Source organism: Stenella coeruleoalba, assembly GCF_951394435.1.
Source record: "Stenella coeruleoalba genome assembly, chromosome: 8".
Taxonomy (NCBI): Eukaryota; Metazoa; Chordata; class Mammalia; order Artiodactyla; family Delphinidae; genus Stenella; species Stenella coeruleoalba.
In genome coordinates, this window is record NC_137154.1 from 45,683,209 (window position 1) to 45,709,863 (window position 26,655).

General features: G+C 41.1%; 1 protein-coding gene across 1 annotated transcript; it reads right to left on the bottom strand.

Annotated features, from left to right (window-relative positions):
* Positions 1 to 94: 94 nt before the first annotated feature.
* WEE1 (WEE1 G2 checkpoint kinase) lies at positions 95 to 14,468 on the bottom strand. The gene is made up of 11 exons (XM_079930438.1): positions 13,775 to 14,468; positions 12,105 to 12,310; positions 11,579 to 11,642; positions 11,032 to 11,204; positions 10,429 to 10,550; positions 6,847 to 6,993; positions 3,895 to 3,990; positions 3,715 to 3,800; positions 2,409 to 2,579; positions 2,171 to 2,316; positions 95 to 1,409 (listed from the first exon to the last, which is right to left on the bottom strand). The coding sequence occupies exons 1-11, from the start codon at positions 14,348 to 14,350 to the stop codon at positions 1,256 to 1,258; spliced, it is 1,941 nt and encodes a 646-aa protein (XP_079786564.1). The 5' UTR covers positions 14,351 to 14,468; the 3' UTR covers positions 95 to 1,255.
* Between the last annotated feature and the right edge of the window lie 12,187 nt (positions 14,469 to 26,655).

Consider the following 26,655-nt stretch of genomic DNA (forward strand, 5'->3'; position numbering starts at 1 on the left):
ACATTACACTCTACATTTTAAAATGTAGTGATAATGGAGATAAACTAGTAGAAAACAGGCATCACAAAGATTTAGACAATTAAAGTAAGCTCAGAGTGACTTTTAATATGCCAATCAATGTTAATAAAACACAAGTCAAACAGACTAGTGCAAACATGTTTTAAACCAAAATAGAAAAACAAACAATAGACAGATTCTATTTTTTTGCAACATCTGTTAGCCAGTATTATTAGTCAAATGGCTAATCACACATAAAACATATTTTGTGATAAGCTTGGGTCAGAAGTCATTCTGGCATTTCAAATAGCTATGTACAGTATCACCAAGATTAGTTTATATACACAAATATGGAAGAGAAACCAGGCAGAACATTTAAAAAACAGACTAACAATATAATCAAGTACAAAACTTGGGTGAAGGGAGGAAACATTTTTTAAAAAGAGTCAGGGAAGGGCATTATCAGGGAAAAGTACAAAACCAGTAATAATTATACTACATTAATACAGCATTCCAAAGGGGGGGGAGGTGCATTTCTCCAATGCACTAGCTTCAAAGTTCAAAGAAAAAAAAAAGGCAAATAGCTGCTTTTCATCAAGAGCAGCTATATATTTCACATAATTGTTTTAAAAAGAAAGCCTATTAACAACGATGATTGTTTAATGCTACAATTTTACAGCAAAGACACAACTAAAATAGCAGCAAATTCACAAGGCAGTACTTCCACAGAATCATCATTCCATGGTGCATGCAATGCCTACAAAGTGCTCCCAGTGGGATATACAAGTATAATTCACAATTTAAAAAAAAGAAATATAAGATTGACACACAGGTACATTGAAGGCTGAGGAGTACTGAGTCTCTTAGCATTTCCCTTTTCAAAGGGAGAATAGGTATGTAATAAAGCCCTTGAGTCCTTTTTTACAAGTCACTACAGAGACAGATACCTTTTATTACAATGCAACAGCTAACTATAAGCAGCACACCACCACAGTGGTTAACCCTGGAAAGGCTGGTGTAACATCCAACAGTGACTGACATCCTACAGAAGACAGACTGGTAAAACTAGACAAAAGCCTGATATAGCACTGGTCAAAATACAGCTTTCAACTGTAATTCACAAATAAAAGTCCTAAAACATATTTCAGTAAAACTACTGACACCGATTGAGAAAGTAATTGCAAACTGGATTCTAGCAGTGATTTCAACCTAGCTTCCTCTTGTCACAGTTTTTTTTGGGGGGTGGGAAATGAGTAGTTCAGTATATGGTAAGGCTGACAGAGCGGTTCATTTTCTTTCCAATAAGTCGAGATGTTCTATTACTCTGGGTGGTGGACCTTGTGGCCATCCGGTCAGTGAAGAGTGCTCTTTCCTCAGCCGCAGCTTTTGCCATCTGGGCTTTCTTGAGTTCTCTAAGAACGTAAAAATAGGAAACAAGACTTTTCACCTACTGTATTAATCCTAGGAAGGGAACCTAAGAGGCCAAATACAAACTACATTATCAGTTGGGAGATCTTTGCATGTTATCATTACTCATGCAACTGAGGAAAGAAAAAATACAGTATTGTGAAGATCTCTTTACATAATACAGACAAAAGGAAAATTCTACTTCCTCTTTATATGAACTATGATGGCTATCAAACTAATGGCAAAGGAACCTTTAAATATTTCAAGTCAGTTTTATTAGGTTAGAATCAAAACGGCAGCAATAAAGCAAATGAATTAGAATGATCATTCCAACCAGTTTTCAAAAATGTCAAAGGTCATTCAGAGCAAATATGAGAATCGTCTACTAACCTAATCGACATTTATTTCATCCCTTCATATAAATAAGTAGAATAGAACGTTTCAAGGAAAATGTTAGTTTATGTTGAGAGTGTGGAGGGAAAAAACTGATACCTGCTCATTTTAGTTTTTGTGACAATTTGGGGCTTATCACCACTGCAAATATATGCAAGTTTAAAAAATTTTTAAGTCCATAATTTCAAACTTTAGAAACAACACAATTTATAGGTCAAATACCAATGTAAAGCAGAAATCCCCAATCTTTAACCGTATAACATGCCAAGCCACTATATTCCTCACTGATGGAAAGCCTAAATCATCTCTCATTAAAATTTGAGAATAAAAATGAGAAAGTAAAAACAAAACAAATAAAAACCCCATCACTTACTTCTGCAAAAGTGAATTTTTGAACTTTTCAGCATTCAGTTCTATTCGTAATTGTTCTGCACTCTTCCTAGAAGCAGACAGCAATACTGAATGCTTTACCAATGCCATTGCTGAAGGTCTTCTCTCTGGATCTGGATGAATCATAACCTTAAAAAGAGAAGTAAAATTAATGTAAAGGCATGCAATTAAATAAAATATTGAATCATGTCAATAAAGTGCCTCATATATAAAATGCTCACTTTTAGCAACTCTGTAAATTCTTGGGAAAGCACTTGTGGAATCCGAGGTAATCTACCCTGTCTGATTTCATGCCATTGGTCTCCATTTCTGGGAAGAGGCTCAGCACCAGCAGCACATACCACTGTGAGGGCAAGGGCAAAGATATCCGCCTTTGGTAGATGAGTATAGTTCTGTAAAATTAAAAAAAAAAAGAAACTTAAGGGAATATAAAAATGGCCAAAATAAAGTAAGATTACACCTCAATGATGATTTGGGTGAGAAATAAAACGAAATTAAAATGTCCAATGCCACATTTAAGTTTAGGACCTATTCAGAGAACAAGCTAAATTTGGGGAGATTATTATTTTTTTAATGATAAAATAATATACACTCTGGGGTGGGAAAGTAAATACATTTCTAAAAGTATTTAGGCATTTCTAAAAGGCCTCTTCTTTATCACTAGCCCAGCTCAACTCTCAGAAGAAACTCCTATCCCCCTGGGGGCATTCATATGAAAATACAAAACATACATATATCAACAAGTCAGAAATACGCATATACGTATAAAACACAAATATACATATAAAAAGAACAATGTAATCATACACTTCATTTGTTCTACTTGTTCTATTTTCATTCAAAACTCTTATCAAGAAATATTTTGCAACACTCTTTTTGAAATAGCAGTATTAACTATGTGCCATAATTTACTTAATCATTCCCTTACTGCTAAACACATATTTACATCATTCTCAATTTACTTGTATATGACTATCTCTGAATGAGAGACTCCTAGAAATGGAAATTTTGGGTCAAAGCGTACATGATTTTAAAATGTTGAAAGATACTAACATTTTTTTTTTTAAGATTTTTTTGATGTGGACAATTTTTAAAGTCTTTACTGAATTTGTTACAATATTGCTGCTGTTTTACGTTTTGCCACGAGGCATGTGGGATCTTAGCTCCTTGACAATGGATCAAACCCACACCCCCTGCATTGGAAGGCGAAGTCTTAACCACTGGACTGCCAGGGAAGTCCCAATACTAACACTTTGATCCCCAAAAAGGCAATGCCATTTTAAAGTTCCACCAGTAGTGTATGGAAATTTCTCTTTTACTGCAACTCCACCACTGCTGAATATGATAAATCTTTGCCTTTACTGACTTTCGCTAGATTAAATACGTCCACAGTTAACAGTTTACACTTTCTATTTTGTATTACCTTTCTACAAGTTATTAGCATAAAATTTCAGTACATCTGCATTTATAGTTTTCTAGCAACTGGTTAAGTATTACAAAGCAAATGGCTTAAAGGAGAAAAACTACCTCCTGCAAAACTTCATTTGCAAGAAAACGGCTATCACCCTCTTCAACTTGTGGACTAGAGATTCTTGTTACATGCCCAAGGTCACCTAGAAGTATTGAAAAAATACAGTCAAGAATTAAAACAAACCAGCCTCTCCCTCTTTATTTTGAGGAAATAATCTGGTTATTTTTCTTTCTTACCTATTTTAAACATAACTTTGTTGGATACCCAGTCATCTTCATCTCCTTCTTCAGAGGCAGCATTTGGGATTGAAGTTCGAGATATGAAAATATTACCTGTCAAACAGTTATTTAGGTTAGCCATACTAACAGTTAACAGTTAAACCAAAGTTCACAAACAAGTCATATAACAGAATCAACCAGAAAGCTTTTAAATATATAGATTCTTATGTGTTCTACCCCAAACTCAGTAAGAATGAAAATCTCAGGGGACAAGAACTGGGACTATATTTTCTAGGAATATATTTTCTGGCCTAGCACTGGTCCTTGAACACTTGGAAACCATTGCATTAGACCCTTGTCACCTACACACTGATCTTCAGCAGTTTTAATTACTTAGAAATAATACAAAAGGCAATTAACATACTAATTTGTGATGCTGCCAAAGAACAAATTTTAATCTAATGCTACAAGGCTGGTGTGAAAAGAATAAGTCATGTAGCTATTGAGTTTGGCTGACCATACAGCATCTACATCCCAATGAGGTTCTGTGGTTCATTATTTCTGCTGTACACATTTTTTTTTTTCTAATTCAGGTAAGCTCATGATTAACGTAAGTTTTAGTGGCAGATTTTATTTTAGTAGTTTTATCAATATAGTATATAAGTTATAAATGTTACATTCACTAGAGGCATCTTTCCAATTTTGCTTTATTTACAGGACAACTTATCTTATGGTGATATTTGTAAATTTAAAACTTCACAAACCCTAATATTTTCAACTTTTGTACTTGTAATATAAGAATCCACTATGTTTGTCTGACATTTAATACAAGCTATGAGTGAGTATGGGCAAACCTTACTGATCCACGTTAACTGCCATCAGTTCAAATATAGTTTTTCCTTTTGGAAAATAAACATTTTAGCAAGTTAATGTAAAAAAATTCTTCACATAATTCATATAACTAAGTTGTGCAAAATGATTTAAATTCCCATGAATCACACATATTTCCATAGATTAAAAAAGAAAAAAAACACCACCTCATTAAATTCAACTTAAAAACACCTAGCCTACAATGTTTAATTTAAATACATCAACCTTTTAGTTATAACTTCTAATTTATAGGATAGAGAAAGGAATAAGCTAGGAAGCAACCAGTCAAACCCAGAAGAAAGGATATCTTGCAAGACAAGGTCTGTATTATTTTTATTATTTAAGTTGGGGAAGGGTAAAACCTAAAAAAGAAAAATGGATTTAACCTGGTGTAATGCATGGTCCTAAAATGGAAATGAGTTTGGACGAATCAACTGTTAAGGACTTTGGTCAACTAGGAAAAATTTTAATATGATCTGGCTACTAGATGAGATAAAAATTTACTGAAATGGAAAGGTAGAGACAGTTGTCTTAAAAAAAAAAGTTATGGGGCTTTCCTGGTGGCACAGTGGTTGAGAGTCCGCCTGCCGATGTAGGGGACACGGATTCGTGCCCCGGTCCGGAGGATCCCACACGCCGCGGAGCGGCTGGGCCCGTGAGCCATGGCCGCTGAGCCTGCGCGTCCGGAGCCTGTGCTCCGCAACGGGAGAGGCCACAACAGAGAGAGGCCCGCGTACCGCCAAGAAAAAAAAAAGTTATAAAACAGTATGTACATTATGATGTTATTTTTGATTAAATGAGAGGAATTTGCACTAAAATGTTAGTGTAGGATTCACCTGCATACTTTTTTTTTTTTTTTTTTGCAGTACGCGGGCCTCTCTCTGTTGTGGCCTCTCCCGTTGCGGAGCACAGGCTCCGGACGCGCAGGCTCAGCGGCCATGGCTCACGGGCCCAGCCGCTCCGCGGCGTGTGGGATCCTCCGGACCGGGGCACGAATCCGTGTCCCCTACATCGGCAGGCGGACTCTCAACCACTGTGCCACCAGGAAAGCCCTGCATACTTTTTTTAATGCAAGACAATCTAAACGCATGTACCATTTTGTTTTCTGAATAAAACAGTAACATTTTGATGGCATTTTACAGGCTAGAAATACCACCATGTTTGTACAGCACATAAGTTTTCAAAGCATCTTCACAGCTCAGTTTATTCTAATAACCCTGTTAGTAGCACTGACATTATAACTGTAGTTCCAAAGGTTAATAGAAGAATGGGGATTTAATTTTTCTTTTTGTCCAGCTTGTCTATATTTTAAAATATTCTACAATGTACTAATTACTACTTCTGTAATACAATTTTGTTTCCGTTTAACATAAAATTATGTAGGCCTACACCTTGATTCGTACCACTGCATCTTCAGTTTGAAACCTCATAAGCCTTTGAAAGAATACTATGAGGTTGTTCTGAGCCATAGTATGGTCGATCTACTAGAGCCATTTATATATAAAAATCAATTTTTAGCTGAAAATGATCTAATGGTAAAGAGAAAAAAAATAAAACCACTATGTTCCTAAACTCTCCAGTGCTTATTTATCTGCAACATTTTAAATACATTTATAATCACAATACATCTATCATTTTGTTTTCTGGGTCATACAGTGACAATTTTATTATTTCTTTTACAGACTAGAAATACCTCCAGGTTTGTAGCACCTATGTTTTCAAATTTATCATTTTATTCTAATAACCATGTTAGTGGCACCAGCATTAATTTAAAATTATGGGTCTATAGCCTAGTACAAGAGACGGGCTTTAAACACAGGTTCTTTTAGTCTCCCCAAAGTCCCACTCCGAGACTACATGGTTCCCATAAGATGCAGCACATTTTTAACTTTTAGTAAAAGTGAGTTTGTTATTTCAAATTTGGGATAACAAGGGAAGAGGTGATGGGAAATAAAACAATACTAATAAGTGGGTCAAAAATCTTTTAAAACTAACAATGAAAAAACAAAGTAAGATGTTTATGTTCCCATATTATTTTAATGAAGTCATTTATTCTCTATAACCCTAAAGAACACAGGTCAGAGGATCTATAATACTTACTAGGTTTTATATCCATGTGAACCAAAGACATTGAATGAATATACCTCAAGCCCCGGCCAACTTGCAAAAGGAGATCCTTCAACTCTGCTTCTGTAAAGTAACTCATGCTTCTGTAGTTTTCACTTATGGCATCAGCTAAACTTCCACCTAACAAACACAAGAAAAATTAGAATCTTCTTCTTCCTGAAATATTATTTTTCTTCCATCTTTACTGTATGATCACACACAACCAAGAAAGTGACATTTTATATAGGACCTATTCTCTTCAACCTGTTTGTGAAATCCAAATTTTATTTATTCTTTCAGTAGGTAATACACTCACATGGGTACAAAGTACAATGTAAAGTCTCTGTCTTATGAATACATACTTCAGCAATGCACCTGGTTCTCTTTCCCAGAGTAAATCAATGTTACCAGTTTCTTACGTATTCTTTTCAACTCCTTTTTACACAAGCGAAAACATATTTTCATTATCTTGAAGATCATTCTCTACCAATATACAAAACTACCCCTTTCTTTCTTGTGTCTACAGAGTTCCACTGTATAATTGAATGGTAATACACTAACCAATCCCCTAATTGATGGACATTTAGAAATAATTTCCAAGCCTTTAATACTACATACTGTGGTCGCGGGAATAACTTCGTACATTGGTCATTTCACACATATTTAGTACATCTCCTACAAACAAACTGCTGGGTCAAAGGGTATGTACAATGTAATATACACATGCACAGTGTGTGTGGGAAACAGTGTTTTATTACATATAGAATAAATTTCTGTAGCTGAGAGGGCCATTTCTGTTTATCTGGCAAAAGAGCTTAGAGTTAGTATTCACACCATCAGTGCCAAGATCTGATTACCTCTGAAAGCTCACATAAAATAACAGTACACTCAGTTTCTGATTTCAAAATGGCTAATACTTAAATTCTGCTAGCATAAGCTTATGTAAATCTGGGGATTTGGAAGATAAATCTGGGGCAATAACACACACACATAGAGTGCCCCTTAGAGAAGGCCGTACCAATTCATACTCCCATGTTTAATGTGTGAGAATACCTGTTTTCCCACACACTTAACAACAGAGTCTAAAAATTTTGTAAGTAAAAAACAGTATCTTAGTATCGTTTTAATTTATACTACCCTTACTATGAATAAGAACATAACCTACTTTTATAGAATCAGTCAAACCAATTAGCTAATTTGTTTATACTTTAAAAAACTTTAAGTTTATACTTAAAACCTTTGTTTATATTCTGTCTCAGAGGAAACAAGGAGTTATTGTAATAAATAAATAAATAAATAAACCACTTCCATTTAAAGCTTAGTTGGGAATAATAAAATCAGAATCAAGGTAATAAAATCCAGGTCAATGATATACTACTCAGAAAAGGAGGTCCTATAATTTGAACAAGACCGAATAACAAAACGTCAAATGTGTTTAAAATAAATAAATAAATCACACACCTGGAGAGCTTAGGATTAAGTATGTTTTCTGAACTTAACTTGAACAAATCTTGAACTGCAGGAAGAAGAGGGGTCTAGGAGGGAGCAGGTCAAGAAGCCTGTCAGACAGGTGAGCTTGGAGTCCTAGATCAAGTTTACCAAGAAATAACATGGCTGCTTTTTAGTGGGTCTAGCAACTACAGCTAGGCCAGTTCTTCTATCTTGTTGATGAAAGGGCAAGAGGTGAGAAAAGCAAACCATTGATCTGATATTTCAAGTTCTCCTCCCCTATCTATCAACATTTTTCTACACCTGTTTATCAAGAGTAGAAATTCAGTCTATCACCAAACCAAGAAAAAAGGCTCAAAATGCAAACGATGTTTGAGACAATAAGGAAATTCAGTTAAGATAAAGGATATCAGTTAATCAACACAACAAATGAATGATAACAGAATCCTTCCCTGTGAAACTGTAGAAAAGGATCTAAAGACCAGGCCTATTAGGACATTCAAGGGTTTACGTGGAGAGAATGGTGGAAAAGGGAAACAAAAGAAGAGCTCACAAATGTATCTAGATAGCCTCACTGTCTTTCATCTAAGCAAAATAAACAACCATACAAAGAGGCAGTCCTATTTTACAGAGGTCTATTTGTTTTCTAAAGATCCATATTCCTTAAGTGTTTTACAATGCTCCAAAATAATAAACTATTTCAAAAGATTATTTTATAATCTAACTTTATTACAGGACAAGGTCTCTGTAATCTGAGAGGGTTAGCAAGATGGCTCATTCCCTCCCAACTCCCAGGCCCAAGAGTTTTCTCAAAATCATCTGAATGACACAACCATGTATCTGGACTGTGGCTGAAATACTTAAGAGAGCCAGGCACATCCAACAAGGTGAGAGGCAGATAGAAACTAAAAGGAGACGGCATCTAGCAAATATGGAGGGGAGAAGGTATTATGGTAAAGTTGTACTATTATTAAATGCGGTTACTAAAAAATGGAGGTTAAGAAACACAAGGCCATGGGCGATAGCTTCAAAAATGTTTTGATGGTATGAAGAGAAACATTTCAACAGATGTGTGAAACAAAATAGCAGCAATGCTGTACACTGAGCACTTATTCTTTCAAGGGTGGAGATTAAAATGACAACTCAATGAGAAGTCAGGTAAGACAAATGAGTCTTTTACTGCTGTTTTGTTTTCAAATACAGAAAACCTGAATCTACTACCTATAACACTTATTTATTCACAAGCTATGAAATGGCTGGTCTTAAGAAAAAATGAGAATCAACAAAAATAATCTTTGCTACTCGACTGTTCATTAAATTCTAAATTCTCTAATATTCACTGAAGATATACAGAAATAAAAATCCATCATATATAAAGATTTAAGTATTTAATAACAGCTGTCTGTAAGAATCAGAAGTGAGGCCGGGACTCTGGTAAAGCTTTAATAAAAAAGGAAGGACACACGTTGATTGCTGAAGGACCTGATGAAATTCAAAGCTATACAAAGGTCCAAAGTTAAACCTCTATAAATGCTTGTTTTAGCGGGGGAAGGAGGGAGGGAGGCACAACTAGGGAACTAAAAGAGCATAACTCTTACTTTACAGAAACATCTCAGTGGATTCTAGTGGTAAACTAGGTTGGATAGATGGAAGGGGGAGCAAGATTCAACAAATGGCTAAATTTGTATCAATGGAGAGTCACTGTCATTTTATGAGTAACCAATATCAGTTTTAGCAGCACATAAAATGAAATGGAAAGGGAAGGCTAGATGCAGGGAGCCTGGATTATTAACTACTATATCCCCCCCACACACTATGTTAAGTGCTAGGGATACCAAAATATATATGGCAAGGCTGCTGTCCTCTCAAGAAAATCAGTTTAATTTGAGTAACAGGCATACATATAATATGCACGCAAGAACAAGGTTTTCAATACTAACTTCTACGTAAGAATTACTTGCACTTGAAATTCATGTTGAAATTCAAAGATCAGGCTTCTGATCTTTGAATTTACAAGAGATAAAAGATATATAGAATTAGAGCAAGACTTTAGATAAAAAGAAGTATCTCCTTGGTGTTCATTTTCTTGAGCTTATGAGTTTACAAGGGAACCATTATATTACTCACCGTTACAATATTCATTCTGTATAAGCATATGGTCATCTTCTGCCCATGCAGAGAAATATCGAACTACATGAGAATGTTGTCCAAGCACTGCATGAGCATATACTTCTCTCAAAGCGTTCTGCCTAGAAGTTTGAGATTAAGAGAATGGTAAATCATTTTTATTCAAGCCTGAACTGAGTTAATTTATCTGAAAGTTCATAAAAGAATCTTGACTTCTGGATCTATCATTATGCTGAAGGACAACTTGCTTGAAAGAGAGGGAGTTAAAACTCTGTACCAGATTTTTCCATAGACTTCCATTAAAGAATGTTAGAAAGAAGGAAGCTTGCTGGCCCTAGAATTCAGAAAAGATGAAACTCCACTTCACTATGAATTCATGGATGCCACTAGAAATAAGAAATTTAAGTTAGGCTCCAAGATCAGACCCCTTATATTATTCTTCCAAGTCCAGTAAGAACTAATGGCACAAAATGAAATGGATCTGATTAAATCATTACAACTTCTCAAACGTTAGAGAATTAAATTCAATGATTGACCACCTAAAACCTTAACATTTGTAACATCATACTGAACAAAAGAGAAGACAAAATCTTTAATACATACTCATCAACAGAGCCAGCCAATGGCTTTTTTGATCGCTTTATGGCATAAATGCATCCATCCAGCCTCTTCACACATTTAAACACAGAACCAAATTCTCCAGAGCCAATCTTCTCTAGCTCATGAAATTCTGTTGTATACCGTGACTTCATGTTGCTTTCAGTAATTGTAATTCTCTGTAATAAAAAGTGTATCCATATATATATATATATATATATATATATATATATATATATAAAAAATACAAAGGTATGAAAATGACTTTTTCACTATGGTGATAGCACTATGTGTGAAATTTTTAAATTATATCTTATGTTTTGCAGGTGCTCTGTGGGAATTGTTCCATTTGTAGACGCATTTTTGATGAACTTGTGAGGAGTGACAAATTCCGCATCCTCCTATTCCACCATCTTGACTCCTCCCTAAAAATTATGTTTTAACATGCATATATGGTAGCTTGCATATGTGGCTTATTTAACATGTATATGTGGTAGCTTGTTAAGACGTAGAAAATCAAATTTCAAAAACAATAAAATCAAAATCTATTTACTTTAGCAGGTCTTGTTTCATCGTCAAACTCATAATCACTGGCTTCCATGTCTTCACCACAGGAACTGAAAAATATTATTTTTTCCATCAACATATCTGACAGATACATCAACTAGAGATCCAAAACTTTGTCTGACAGGTATATAACAAAATGAAAATTTAATGAATGAAAACAGAAAAGAAAGCATTTAATTTTGTAATGACAAGATACAGCTCAACTGATGGAAATGTTGTTCTTGCTTAGATACACCAACACCACCACACATATAAAAATTAAAGCCTTTGGAAATCAACCTTCTCTGCCTGTCTCATTTTGACACCAGCAGATTTCCTACTATCTAGGCTCTTTATTCCTTCCTTTCCCATACCACTCTTTTCCACAGGTGATTACTGAGAACTGCTAATAATGGAGAAAATTCTCAGTGCATAAACTTCCATGTCATTCAGTTGAAATGAAACTTTAATAAGTATACCAAACCAGTCTTGGGTGGTTGGGGAACCACACTGTTGAATAATAAATAACTTACTCATTCCAGTATGTTCTCTTTCTTCTACGACACTGTCCTGAGGAATGAAGTAACACAGAATCTGGAGTAAAAGGATTAATATTCACTTGAGGAGTCTGTCGTATGTCAAATTCCCTTTTTCCTGACTTTTCTGTATCCATGAATAGAGAACCACCTCGGAGTTTAACAGAACTGGAATCGATTCCTCGAGCTTTGGAGAGCAAACTCTAGGAGGGGGAAAAAAATGTTTAGGATCCAAGTGCTATAGCTGGCCTTCTCAACCGAACTTTCAACAAGGCTCTCACGAGGCTGAATGTGTAGGTCAAAGCAACACACAAGCCTTTGTTATCTTTCAAGCAAAATAAACAGTGGTTAACTTAGGAGCCTGAAGCTGGATACTAACCACCTTTTCTGAAAAGGCCAAGTAAAATAAGGTCTCTAACCCTAAAAAGAATATAAATGCAGACTAAAATTAAGTTCATTCTAGAGGATAAAAGTTAACAAAACCTTTCAATCCATCTAAAAGTGGAAAGCAGTCAGGGAGCCCCATAAAAGCTCCCCTCCCCCATCCAAGTAGGGCTTTGAAAGCCTCCTCCGTAGGACTCCTCCCCTCACTTCCAGAGGGATCTTGCCCTGGGCAAGTCGGCTAGCAAACAGTAGAGCACAAAAGCACACATCTTCCTGAGGTTTATGACTAGTAACGGTACTGAAACTGACTCACTTAAAAAGGTGCATTTCCTGCACTAATCTTATAAATGCGGCACCTGTCTTAATTTCGGGAAGTGTCCGTTTTAAAATCTTGTGTTACTTCTAAAGTTCTAGAAGTGGTCATCTGCTTACTCACTAGCCATTCAGCAAACAGGTGCTGAACAGCTACTTCTTTAAGATACCTTATTAACGGTATATGAAAGCCTGAGGGTCCAGGCAACAACACCAATGCTGGTTTTTAACAGTTGGACGTTCCTAATCCTGACACTTAGGCTGACCAAACTTGGGAACTGCAAACCCAAGGGTGTAAACAAACGCTTACCCAATAAATATTCTGTCCGGAAAGAGGCTTAAACGCTACCCCTTAGTTATTTACGAATCTTTTTAAGACTGTAAATGCTTGAAGGCCAGCCTTTTCTCCCAAGTCGAAGCGCAGTCTCCCTCCGTACCTCAAACTTTCCCCCATAAGGCCACCTGATACGAAACGATAAGCGCATGAATTTTTTTTTTTAACCGAACTCCTGCGTGCGCCGCCCAAATTACAGGACAGAACACTGCGTTTAAAAGCCACCTGATGGCTGCGGCGCTCGGGAGTGTCAGGTGGTCGGGCCAGGACCACTCGAGCATCATTCCAAACCACGTTATCGGTGCCACACTCCCCGCTGCCACGCTCGGGGAGGCCCCGACTCGGCGGGCGTTAAATCGTCAGCCACCTGGACTGCGCCGATCAGCCCCCTTGAAAGATGAAGTTCCAGACGAGGCCCATTGTTCAGTTACATAATCTTAACGGACAACTTCTGGGCAGGGCCCAAAAGAGGGACTGCCAACTTTTTTGTTGCGGCGCAGAAGAGCGAGCGCGGGTGCGGCCCGGCGGTTATGTAACCGAACCCGGGCAGCGCCGCGCTCGGCTCCCGGCGCCACTGCCTTTTTAAAAGGCTAGGCCGGCGCGGGCTCGGGGCGCCCCAGCAGCTGCGTCCTCTCACCTTGGGGGTGTGCGGCGTGTCGAAGAGCCGCAGCTTGCGGAAGGTCTTGTGGGGCGGGGTGCCCGGGTGGTCGGGCAGCGGCGAGCAGGGGCCCTCGCCAGCCCCGCGCGCTCCGCAGCCCCGCGGGGACGCATCCCCCGGGCCGCCGCAGCGCACAGGCGAGAACGAGCTGCCCAGAAAGTAAGCGGCTGCAGGCGACTTGACCGGCGACGAGGAGCCGAAGCCCTCTTCCTCCCACGAGTCGCCCTCGGCCCCGCCGCCCGCCGCGTCCGCGCCTGGGCAGGCGCCCCGCAGCAGCATGTCCTCCTCCAGCTCTCCGGGGCTGCCGGGGGCCGGGCCGGGTGAGCGGCGGCGCTCGGGCCCGGGCTCTGTGGGGCTCCGCGCGGGCGGTAGCGGCGAGTCAGGCTCCTGAAAGGCCGAGTCCTCCCCGGTGCTGTGGCCACTGCCTTCCTCCTCCTCTTCCTCCTCCTCCTCCTCACAGTCGCTGCTGGGCGAGAAGATCAGCTTCTGGCGCAAGGTGCACGAGGCCCCGGCGCGGAGGGGCGGCGGCGGCTGCTGCCGGCTCAGGAAGCTCATCGCGCCCACGGGGCCGGGGCGGAGGACCGGAGAACCTGGGCCCGCGGAGTCCAGGGCACGGCCGGCCCAGGGGGCGGGTCCGCCACGTGCGACTGGGCGCGCCTGGTGGCCGCGGCGGCGGGCCTGCGCGGCGGCTCCGGGACTCTCGGGGCGGCGGCCGGCGGGGTCGGCGGCGGCGGCGGCGGCGCGGACTCTTCTGCAGAGGCGGGGGGGCCCGGGCGCCGAGGCTGGGGTCTCCGCAGGTCCAGCAGCAAGTTCGGGCTCCGCGGCTTCCCGCGACCGTTAACCACGTGAGTGCCCAGTCCACCAATCCCCGCCCAGCCCGGGGTTTGAAAAAAAAGGAGGGCGCGACTCAGCCCGCGGGGGAGGGATCAACTACGCGATTTTGGCGCGAACCTGCTGGCTCCGCCCCCCACGCCCCCGCCCCGCTCCCCCGCTCCGCGCGGATCCAGACCTGGGCGGGCGCAGTGCTCCGGTCCTATGAGCGAGCTGGATGGCTGGGAGCTGGGTCCGCCGCCACCCGGACGGGGCCGGGCCGGGGAACAGAGGCAGCCCTCTGGGAGGAGCGAAGGGTGCGGACTGGAGTAGGCCGAGCCGAGCGCCGGCCTGGACACGACTTCCTCGCCGCCCCTCCGGCTCCCCGGAGTCAGGAGCGGGACTTGCGACGGCGTAGCCCTCGGGATCCCTGCGGGTCGCGGGGAGAGGGGGACCGCCGTGGCCCTTGGGCGCTGCCCAGGGAGACCGACATCCTGTCCCGCATCCCTTTGGTGCCGGGCCCTGGGGCTCAGTGGGCGTGGCTGTGGGGAGTCTGGTTGCAGGGTCGAGGTCTGAATCGGGAATGGTGCCTCCGGCCTCTGGACCCTTGCGACCGTGTGCAAATGGGTTAGGCCGATACCGAAGTCAGCCGGAAGACGGACGCTCGAGTTCTCGAGGCGAGGTCACTGGATGCGGGGCGACCTCTGAGCCTCAGTTTTCCCCCAGAGAGTCTGTTAGGGGCCGGTGTGTCCGCCGCGAGGGGAGCGCTCGCAGGCCATAGTCCCCTCTGCCGTCCCCGCTCTCCACCGCCCGCCCCCACTTGCCCACAGTAAATAAAGCAGCACCACACTGGGCCCTAAGCACAAAACCAAGTGCCCACCACGCGGCCACGGTGTTTATATTTGTTTGCCAGCACGTGGGCAAGTGTTGGCAAAACAGATTGGCTCAGCTCGCTGCAAGTTTCAAAGCAACTTAAGAAAAAATTTCTCTAGTACTACGTCAAATTGTGATTTAATCCGTCTCTTACTGTCGCACATAGAAGCTTCTGACAATTTTTCAGTTGTGAGTAACCCCGTAATGAATATTGTTCCTTCTCGTGTTGTTTTTCCTCTGTGTTTTGTTTTTTATTCTTTAGGATACATTCACAGAAGTGAGAATTACTGACTCAAAGTATATATAAACTGTCAAACTGCCTTCCAGAAAAAAAAATTTACGTTCTCACAAGCGGTGGATTAGAGTACACCGTTGGTGAATTCTGGACATCAGTGGGTACTTAATGTTTGTAGATGTAGTTTTGTTTTGATTCATATCACTGGACAGTCTTCATGGGCTTAATGGCCATTTGCATTTATCTCTCTTGTCTGTTTTTCTTATTGTGGCACTTTATGGATATTAACACCCGACCATATATGTTGTTCTAACACTTTTCAAAGGTTAAACTCAAGGTGGTTTTTAACAATGGAAACACATGGGAAATTCCCTGAGATCACATAACTGAAGAAGCAGTGAAGGGTAAACAGTCGTCTTCTCCAAATATTTGCTAACTGATGTATAAATGTGTCTTTTTTGTGTGTTAGTCCAAACTTAATTTTAAGCTCTCAGAAGACTGGAACTTAACCCTTTTGTATATATCAGAGAGAGGTGTTCTCTGATAATCCGTGGCCAAAGCCAAGGAGTGGTTTTTAGCACCTTCCCTCCAACACTTCTCTCCTAGTGAGAAATATAAATTCTTTGATACGGATAGTTAACATTTTCTCAATTTCATGTGAAGTGTAAATAAAAATAACTTTAGAAAACTTCTACTCTTTATTGATCTGTAACATGAGTTGTATGTAAAAATAGTGTGCTTCCTAGGTAAACAGAAACTTTAAAGCTGAGTAAACACCTCTCCAGAGCGAGGTTTTTGCCCCTAAGCCTCTCCCATATAGGAATCCTATATCCTCTATCGTTTCGCACGCAAGCTCACGCCGCCCCCCCCCCCGACTCTTTCACAACACGCTGCTTTATTTCCTTTACAGGCTTATATCTATTTCAAAGTGTGTTGATTGTTTATTCCTATTCCCTTCTAGAAAATGAGGTCCTTGAGTATAGGGACATTTTCCATTTGTTTATTGCAGTATTCTGATGTGAGTTAGGTGCTCAATATCTTCTGAGTGAATAATAGAGCCCTTACTTAAATATTTGTTGATTGGTTTATTTTTCTCTCTATGTTATTAATTCAAATGGTATAGAAGTGTCCGACTTACCCCTGCAACCCCCAGCCCAAGTCCCCTTCCTGGAGGTAAACAATCTTCTAACATTTTTTGGGTTTTGTCACCTCTTAACTTTTCCACCTCTCTGCTTCCCTGAACTAGGAGGTTCTTGAAATTGGCTGGGGCAAAGGGGCCTGGTTCCGGATGGGAAGGGAAGAGTTCTTGGTTCACACCCAGGTCCTCACACACAATAGGAAAGGTAAATTCCCAACAAATGTATAAAATTACTGGGGGAAAGAAGGAATTTTTTTTTAAGTATTGTTAAAAGCAGTAATCAGAGCAAGAACCATTTGACTTTCACCACTTCCATGTAAAATAGATATTCCCGGCTCCAGACTTTCCACTGCACCCGGCATGGACTATGTAACACTCTTTGTTTACATGTCTGGCTTCTCTCCCACCCAGCGCTGAGATCGAGTTTTATTAGTCTGTAGAGCTCCAGCAACAAGCAATGTGCCTTGGCCCCAAAGAAGGTTCTTAATAAATGTTTCTGAAATAATTAAAATGTAGTGTTCTTTAAAACAAAAGTGCCAAAATGAGTAAGAAACCCAGGCCCTGCCTCCTCCAGCTGAGAACAGGCACAGTGTTATGGTTTAACTGCAGCAATGTCCTAACTGAAATTCTAAATGATTGTTCCGATTTTTAAAATTTCATGCTCCTCAGAGTACAGCACTCACTGTACGGGTCACGCCCACCTGCCCCAGGGCATATCTAATTCAAATTTCCTGTTCTTTCCCTACCCTGTGTTGTTTCTAACTGTAATGTTGCTAGGCAACTTTTGCAGAATCCACAGGCTTGTGGTAATGTTGTAATAACTGAGTGAAAATTTTGCCTCTGGGTATTGGGAGAACAAACTTAACCTGTTTATCTCCTTTAGACTGATGATTTAACAAGTAAAAGGCTTTTTCATGCCACTGTTGTCAGCCTATTCACCTTCCTTAGCAGCAAAATAAGCAAGATTCCTGCCCTGAAAATTTATAATTGAGAGTCCTAAATCACCTTCTCAAATACTTGTTTTTAAATAAATTTATTTATTTTATTTATTTTTGGCTGCGTTGGGTATTTGTTGCTGCATGTGGGCTTTCTCTAGTTGTAGGGAACGGGGGCTACTCTTCATTGCGGTGGGTGTGCTTCTCATTGCGGTGGCTTCTCTTGTTGCGGAGCACAGGCTCTAGGTGCGCAGGCTTTCAGTAGCTGTGGCACGAGGGCTCAGTAGTTGTGGCACATGGGGTTAGTTGCTCCACGGCATGTGGGATCTTCCCAGACCAGGGATCAAACCCGTGTCCCCCGGCAGGCAATTCTTAACCACTGTGCCACCAGGGAAGTCCTCAAATACTTATAATATATGCAGCACATAAATATATGTGCATATTCTCATTAACATAAGCCATGAACTTTTGAATGAAAAGTCCTTCAGAACTAGGACCTAATTTTTAACAGTGATGTAAAGTCTCTAGGAACGTTTGTTAAGACTAGCCAGATTTTACCCAAAGCTGAATCATTTCCAGATTATGTTTTTGATTCTGGAGAAATAATAACTTTTTCTAAAGAAGAGCCTACTCTGATAGATATCTAATTTTTTTAAAAAGCCATGTTGGTCAAATCTGTTTTTCACTTAAAAACCAAATAATATACTAAAAAAGTTAGACTGTCTTTCTTCATCTTGCTTAATATCTTTACCTATCTCCTTCTGCTGGTTCTCTCAGCAAACCTCATCTCACTTCAACCCAGCTCTGTTACGAACTGCTGGTTGGCCCCAGGAATCCAGTTCTCAGGCTAGAATGTGGTAACTCCTACCACTGCTCCTGTTTGACTTCTCACGTATAGATTAGATTTCTCTCCTTTGTCACTTGCCTTAATACCCTCTGATGGATGACACTGTTTGACCATTTCACCACATGTTCATCAGCTTACTCTGATACAGAATAATCAAATCCAGTTCCTCCTTAGTTGTTCAATGGATTAAATGTGAGACTAGCATTGTCCCTTACGAATAGTGTTCAATAAATGTTATGTGTGCTTTTACTTATAACAGTGTTATTCGAGAATATTCATACTTGTTAATGGCTTTATACTCAGTAAATGCAACATGTGATTCCTGGTGTCACCAAAATAAGTTTGCTTAACGTGGATCAACAGTTAAAGGCTGTGTACAACCAGCAAGGATAATCAAATCAGAACAGAGATAGTATTGATAAGAACTTGAGAAGTATAGCTAGGGAAGAGTGACCAGTTGAAAGCTTGTATTTTAATGAAATGAGCATAATTTATTTTCATGCCTAATGACTCTTTAAGGATTACTAACATACTATTTTCATTTATCCTTCTGACATTTATATAAGATCAAGGGAAGATTCCATTACATGCAATTATATAGATTATGTATAAAAACTTTGAGGATCTAAGATTCTCATTCAGTTTTGTTTTGTTTTTTGCTGTACGCGGGCATCTCACTGTTGTGGCCTCTCCCGGGCTCCGGACGCGCAGGCTCAGCCGCTCCGCGGCATGTGGGATCTTCCCAGACCAGGGCACGAACCCGCGTCCCCTGCATCGGCAGGCAGACTCTCAACCACTGTGCCACCGGGGAAGCCCTCTCATTCAGTTTTTTCTTGAGGGCTTCAACGCTGAGAGACCGTGCCGGGGTGCTTGACAGTTGCGTCTGTACATACACAAAACCTTGGCTATAACCAGTTTTGTTAGTGAAAGAAGCCTTCAGGCCTGCCCCCAGTTATCTCAGCCTTTACACAGGCCCCCCTAATCTTCAACGACTTGATAGTCCACTGCAATCAGTAAGGCCTGTGGCAAGAATACTACTTTAAGACTTTTCCCAAGAGAAAATACTGACCACTGGCCATATTATTTCTAGATAAGAGAGGAGTTCTCAACCCACATTTGAAATTACAGCTCTGTGAGGCAGTTAGCCAAAACATCATGCTTCCTATTTGCTATTTTAGAACTTCTTTTTACTGGAATGGAACGAAGTAGCCCCATTTTCTCCAATATTTCTTGCAAAGGGCTGCTTTTCTCTCTATTCTTCATGAGTTTCAATAACTGAAAAGGTCACTTCACAGAAATGTTATAAACAGGAGGAATCAGTAAGTGAGTGCCCAACAGAATGCCGGTGCTAAATACACAATCGGGTAATTGATTAATTGCCTCTCCTCCTGGGTTAGTGACATACACAGGAAATGACCCGGATGACCACGAGTTGTCTGCTGGCCACACTGTGATTATCTAAACCAGCTTTGTTCAGATTACTGCCGCACAAAAGATGTGATGACTCCTCTCCAGTGAGACAAGGGGCCCAGTCTCAGTAGGAGAGGGAAAGGAGATAAGGCAGACATCCCATGCTGGTCTTTTGTGAAGCAACAGGAGTGTGTTTGGGTATTGCTATGTTTTGATGACTCAGTGGTGAGTCAGTTTTAAAGTTCTGTAAAAGGCCTTGTTCAGCTCAGACAGGATTGAGAGATGAGCTCATCCACTAGCTAGTTGGGTAGAGAGTACGCAGCAGTGTGGGATACGATCAGCTGATTGGTGGTATAAATATGTACGTGGAAAAAAACATAACAGGATGGACTAGTTCCTGAATGCAAAAATCAACTCTGCCTGGCATCTTCTATTGAGTGCGTGCCATGTTCAAGCACCATCCATATCCTACCCACTGCCCCTACTTTTTATACAGGTCAGCATACGGGAAATGTCCTAAGTGCCACAAAAAGCTGGAGTGCTTTAAAGGGAGCTGGGAAGGCTATAGTGCCAGCTGTATGGTAGGCACCGAGCCAGATGCTTTACATATTTATCTTACTTAGTCTTTATAGGAACCCTCCAAGAGGTATTTTTATTCACATTTTACGGATGAAGAAAAGGAAACCCAGATACGTTAAATGCCTGTATCACACAGTCATAGAGCCAGCATTACTGAGACTGTATTACTACTGACTTAAAGAATAGCTCTTTCTACCCTGTCAGGAATGGGGTAAGGTGAGGGTGAGAACTCACTGGGAGACTTGATGAAGACAGTGTCACAGGAACCAGCCATGGGCCAGGCTAGTTGTGCAGTGTGCTGCTAGAGTCTGGACTGCAGGGCACACTTCCTGTACGGCGTGATTGAGGGGAGTGGGAATCAGAGACAGTCAGACTTGGCACCTCTACCTTTTTGTTATACCATAAAATCCACATGTATTTTAAATTCTAAAATCAAGAGGAAAGATTATAGGGGCTTCTCTGGTGGCGCAGTGGTTGAGAGTCCGCCTGCCGATGCAGGGGACGCGGGTTCGTGCCCCGGTCCGGGAGGATCCCACATGCCGCGGAGCGGCTGGGCCCGTGAGCCATGGCCGCTGAGCCTGCGCGTCCGGAGCCTGTGCTGCGCGACGGGAGAGGCCACAACAGTGAGAGGCCCGCGTACCGCAAAAAAAAAAAAAAAAAAAAAGAGGAAAGATTATAAAGACTGATACTATGCTGTGTTGCAGAGGGTTTGGAGAAATGCATTCTTGTCTGCTATGGGGGTGGGTGTAAATTGGTACCACTTTTAAGAGATTGTTTTGTTATTATTTTTTAAAAATTAATTATTTTTGGCTGGGTTGGGTCTTCGTTGCTGTGCGCGGGCTTTCTCTAGTTGTGGCAAGGGGGGGCTACTCTTGGTTGCGTTGTGTGGGCTTCTCATTGCGGTGGCTTCTCTTGTTGTGGAGCACAGGCTCTAGGCACGCGGGCTTCAGTAGTTGTGGCACACGGGCTCAGCAGTTGTGGCTCGCGGGCTCTAGAGCGCAGGCTCAGTAGTTGTGGCACACAGGTTTAGTCCCTCTGTGGCATGTGGGATCTTCCTGGACTAGGGCTCGAACCCGTGTCCCCTGCATTGCTAGGTGGATTTTTAACCACTGCACCACCAGGGAAGTCCCTAAAAGATTGTTTTGAATATTTCTGTTACAATTTAAATATTTATAATCTTTGACTCAGCAATGCTAGTAAACATTTCTACAGGTTTGCAAACATATATAAAAGAATGTTTATCGTTGTATTAATTCATTCAGTAAATACTTAATGAGATTCCCCTGTGGGCTTGGCACCCTTCTGGGCACTAGGAACACAGCAGTGAAACAAACCAAAGTCCTTACTTTCATAAAACTTTGAGGCCTCTGGTGGAGACAGACAATATATAATTAAACAAAGGTACAAAAAATATCAAGTAGTGATAAGTGCTATAAAAGAAAAAGGGAGGTGTCAGGGATTAAGAAGTGGTAGAGGGTTGGAGGGAGGTGCTATTTTAAATAGGATGATCTAGGAAGGCCTTTCTGAGGAGGTGGCATTTGAGCAGGAATCTGAATGAAGTGAGGGAATCAGCCAAATGGAGATTTGGAGGAATTGTGTTGTAGGCATTGTTTAAAATACCAAAAATTGGAAGCCACCCGAATGTCCATTAAATAATAAGTAACCACAGTTTGCATAATAATGAGATAGAGCTATATGTACAAAATGAAAAGATATCTAAGATACGAAAAAAAGGTTGCAAAACTGTATAATGATTCAATTTTTTAAAATTAACCTAGAGTAAATATATTTACCACAGGGAAGACATTTGGAGAAATATACAAAATTATCAAAAAATCTCACTTCCAAAATGCCTAGGTACCAACTAAAGAGAGAGCCAAGAGAAAGGCCAAATCATTGCTCTAAAACAGGATGGGGAAGGTGGAATATGGCACAAGTCCTAGAGACCCATACCCTGCCTTTTCTGACACACTAGAGCTCTCCTCTCTTTCTGGTCACTGCTGCCCTATCCCTCCTTCCCTTTCCTCGCTTCCCCACCTCCCTATCTCCCTCCCCTGGCTTTGCTCTTGGGAAAGGAGCCTGTGCTTCTGTTTTCTTCGCCTGGTTACTTCATCTGGACTGGTCTTCCTGCAGGTCTGTTCTCTGGCTGCAGTCTGTGGTGAGGTGCTGATAAGGAAGGGGCTTCCAGGAGCCCTCTGATTTATTACAGTCTCACTTTTAAACACAGAATAAGAGGCTTTGTCCCTGGTTACCAGCTTCAGAATCTTAACTGAGCCAGGAGCTCAGTTTGGGACGTAGGATTGCTCACACACGCTCCTGACAATTCTGACTGGATAACCTGCCTTGCCTTCAAGGCTCTTGAAGCAGCCCAGCCTCCTGTTTGATGCCTACCCCAACTCCCACCCACCACTACCAAGCTCTGCTGATTTCCAGGGCCGTGTGTGTCTGTGTGCTTGTAAACCAGTGGTTAGAAACAACAAGAGCACAGAAAAATGGCGAGGATGAAATAAAGACACAAAACATGTTCTGCGCTCCTGGATTACTTCTAACAATTTTTCAGTTGATTATTTTGGATTTCTACGTAGGCAATCATATAATTGATAATTCTGTCCTTCTTCCTGGTATTTATGACTCTTACTTTGTTCTGTTGTCTAATTGCATTAGCTAGCACTTCCAGAACAACATTAAATAAGAGGAGAGGTGTTCAATGGCTGGTTAGCTCAGTTGGTTAGAACATGGTGCTAATTATAGGAGAGGTAGAGAGCATTCCTGTCTTGCTCCTGACTTCAATGGGGATATTAAGAATAATATTGCAGGGCTTCCCTGGTGGCGCAGTGGTTGAGAATCTGCCTGCCAGTGCAGCAGACACGGGTTCGAGCCCTGATCTGGGAAGATCCCACATGCCGCGGAGCAACTGGGCCTGTGAGCCACAACTACTGAGCCTGCGCATCTGGAGCCTGTGCTCCGCAGCAGGAGAGGCCGCGACAGTGAGAGGCCCGCGCACCGCGATGAAGAGTGGCTCCCGCTCGCCGCAACTAGAGAAAGCCCTCGCACAGAAACGAAGACCCAACGCAGCCAAATAAATAAATAAATGAAATTTATTAAAAAAACATAATAATAATATTGGAAAAAATAATATTGGTTAATAAGATGCGATTATGTGTATGTGTGCATGTGGACATGATTTATATCTGTTATATTAGGGAAGTATTTTTTTCCTTTTGTCAGAATATTTATGAGGAATGAATATTCAATTCTATCACATTTTAGCATTTCTCTTCATTATTCTGCTTTTTCCTCTTTTTAATTATTTATGTGGTGAATTAGATGATAGATTTTCCTTCTATTATGCCACTCTATTCTTCCTGAAATAAACTGTAGTTGTTTTCAGAACATACTGCAAAATTATGTTCATGTATTTCATTTAGTCATTTTGCATCTATATTTATAAATGGAACTGGTCCATAGTTTTTCTGTTGTACAATCTTTATAGGACTTTGGTTTCATGAAACACTGGAATGTTTGCTTCTTTCTCTGTGCTTTAGAGCAGCTTTAATAGTATGAGAATGATTGATTATGTGAAAGTCTGAAAGATGTTGCTCTTAATGTGTCTAGGTTCAGATTTTTTTTTTTTGAGGTATTGCTTTTGATAGCTTTTGTCCATGGTTATTTATCTGTTTAGATTTTCTACTGTCTTTGAGTCCCTGTTGGTAATTTATATTTCCTTGAGTATTACCCATTTCATTCAGATTTTAAATTGTAATAGCATAGGACTGAGCAAAGTTTTCACTTGTATTTCTCATCATTTCCTCTGTACCCATGGTTATAAGCCCTTTCTCATTGTGTATTTGTTTTGTCTTTTTTTTTTATCATGTTAGCTAGTGGTTTATCAGTTTTACTGTTTGCTTTCCTCCCACCCCAAAGAACTAGATCTTAGATTTATTAATCAGTTGTTTTTCTGATATTGAAATAATTCATTTTGCTTTTATCTCTATTAATTCCTTCCTTTTGCTTTCTTTAAATTTTGCTTTGCTGTGACTTTTTTTTCTGCTTCTAATTTCCTGCATTGTCTGCTTTGTTAATGAACTTTTATTTTTTCTTATTCAGCAGTAAAAGTGTTTAAGGTCATGAATTTTCTTGTGAATACAACTTTGGCTGCATTCCATAAGTAATGTTTCATTGACTTTTTTTTTTTTTTGCGTTACGCGGGCCTCTCACTGTTGTGGCCTCTCCTGCTGCGGAGCACAGGCTCCGGACGCTCAGGCTCAGAGGCCATGGCTCATGGGCCCAGCCGCTCCGTGGCACGTGGGATCCTCCCGGACTGGGGCACGAACCCGTGTCCCCTGCATTGGCAGGCGGACTCCCAACCACTGCGCCACCGGGGAAGCCCAATTGACTTATTTTTAAAATAATCTATAATTCAACTTTTTTAAACTTCATGTTGAGGTATATACATACAGAAGAGCAAACATATCAAAATATGTACACTTTGGTGAATATTCACAAATTCAACACTCAGACTAAGATATAGAACATTACAGCTATAGTTTACAGGGTCCAATGAGAAATGAAAATGCAATGTTCCAGTTTTATTAAGAACTTTAAGATGGTGACAGCAAAGCATTAAACCACCAGTGGGGCCTTTCTAAGTGCAGGGCCCTATGGACATGCCCATGATGCTAGTGCTTCAACTTCCCCCTGGGCTTTCTTCTCACCCCCAGCTCCCCTCCCTACCAATAGTATCCACTGTCCTGACTTCAGATAATGAGAGTAGTTTGGCCCGCACTCTTAGGTCCAGCTTCCTTTGCTGAACATTATATTTATGAGGATCATTCATACTTTTACATGCAGTTGAAGATCATACATTCTCATTGCTGTGTACTTAAAACTAGTCTATAATTTAGTTTTGGTCTGTCACCGATTGAAGAGTTGTTTAGGAAAACTTCAAATTTTTCCTAGTGATTGAGTGCATTAGACTAAGTTCTAACTTCCTAGTCTCAGAGGTGGAGCTAGAAACGGGCTCTTCTTCCTCCGAATGAGCAAGTCCTTAGTCAGAAAACATATAGTATGAATAAGGAACAGTCAGCTTCGGAATAAAAAGCTCCTCCTCGGGCTTCCCTGGTGGTGCAGTGGTTGAGAGTCCGCCTGCCGATGCAGGGGACACGGGTTCGTGCCCTGGTCTGGGAGGATCCCACATGCTGCGGAGCGGCTGGGCCCGTGAGCCATGGCCGCTGAGCCTGCGAGGCCACAACAGTGAGAGGCCCGCGTACCGCAAAAAAAAAAAAAAAGAATGGAGACTGAGACGGTGGGTGACTGAGACCTTTTCTAATGTTATCTATCTATGAAGAGCTTTGAAGGGAAAGCAGCCAATCCCCCCGCCCAACCCTGAAGGGTTTCCCATTTCAAATGACTAAATCATGACCCTTTTTAGCAAGACTTCAAAGAACCTGATCAAAGATAACATTTATATTAAATAAAACGGCACATTTTTTCCTTTTTACTGTAAGGCTTGAAATGAAAAACAGCCACGTTTCAGCTCCCTGGCAAACAAAGCATGGTGAACAACAGCAAAGAAGTGATTGTTGCAGGACAACCCTCACACACCCTCCCCCCCTTTTTTTGGACCTTGGTAGACCCCACACTGATTTTCCAACATTAGAGATGGTTTTTCAGGTGCTCAGGTCATTGGGCAATCGAGATCACCAAAGCTCATCTTGAAAATCTCTGCCACAGGTTATCATCTGAGAAGGCAGTTGTGGTGTGGTGAAAAAACACCCTGGACTTGGGAGTCAGAAAGTCTGGATTCTTAAGTCTTTGCCCTGCCTCACCACAGCTGTAAGGCCTGGGTAGACACTTAACCTCTTTGGACCTTCAGCTTCCTTATGTACAAACAGGAGTAGTAAATCCCACATATCTCACAAAATTGTTATGAGTAGATAAAAATGTATGGAAAAGTACTTATTTTGTGCTTGATACACAATATACTCTCAATATATGTGTTGTATTTTATTATGTTCGTGGTATTTTCTACAA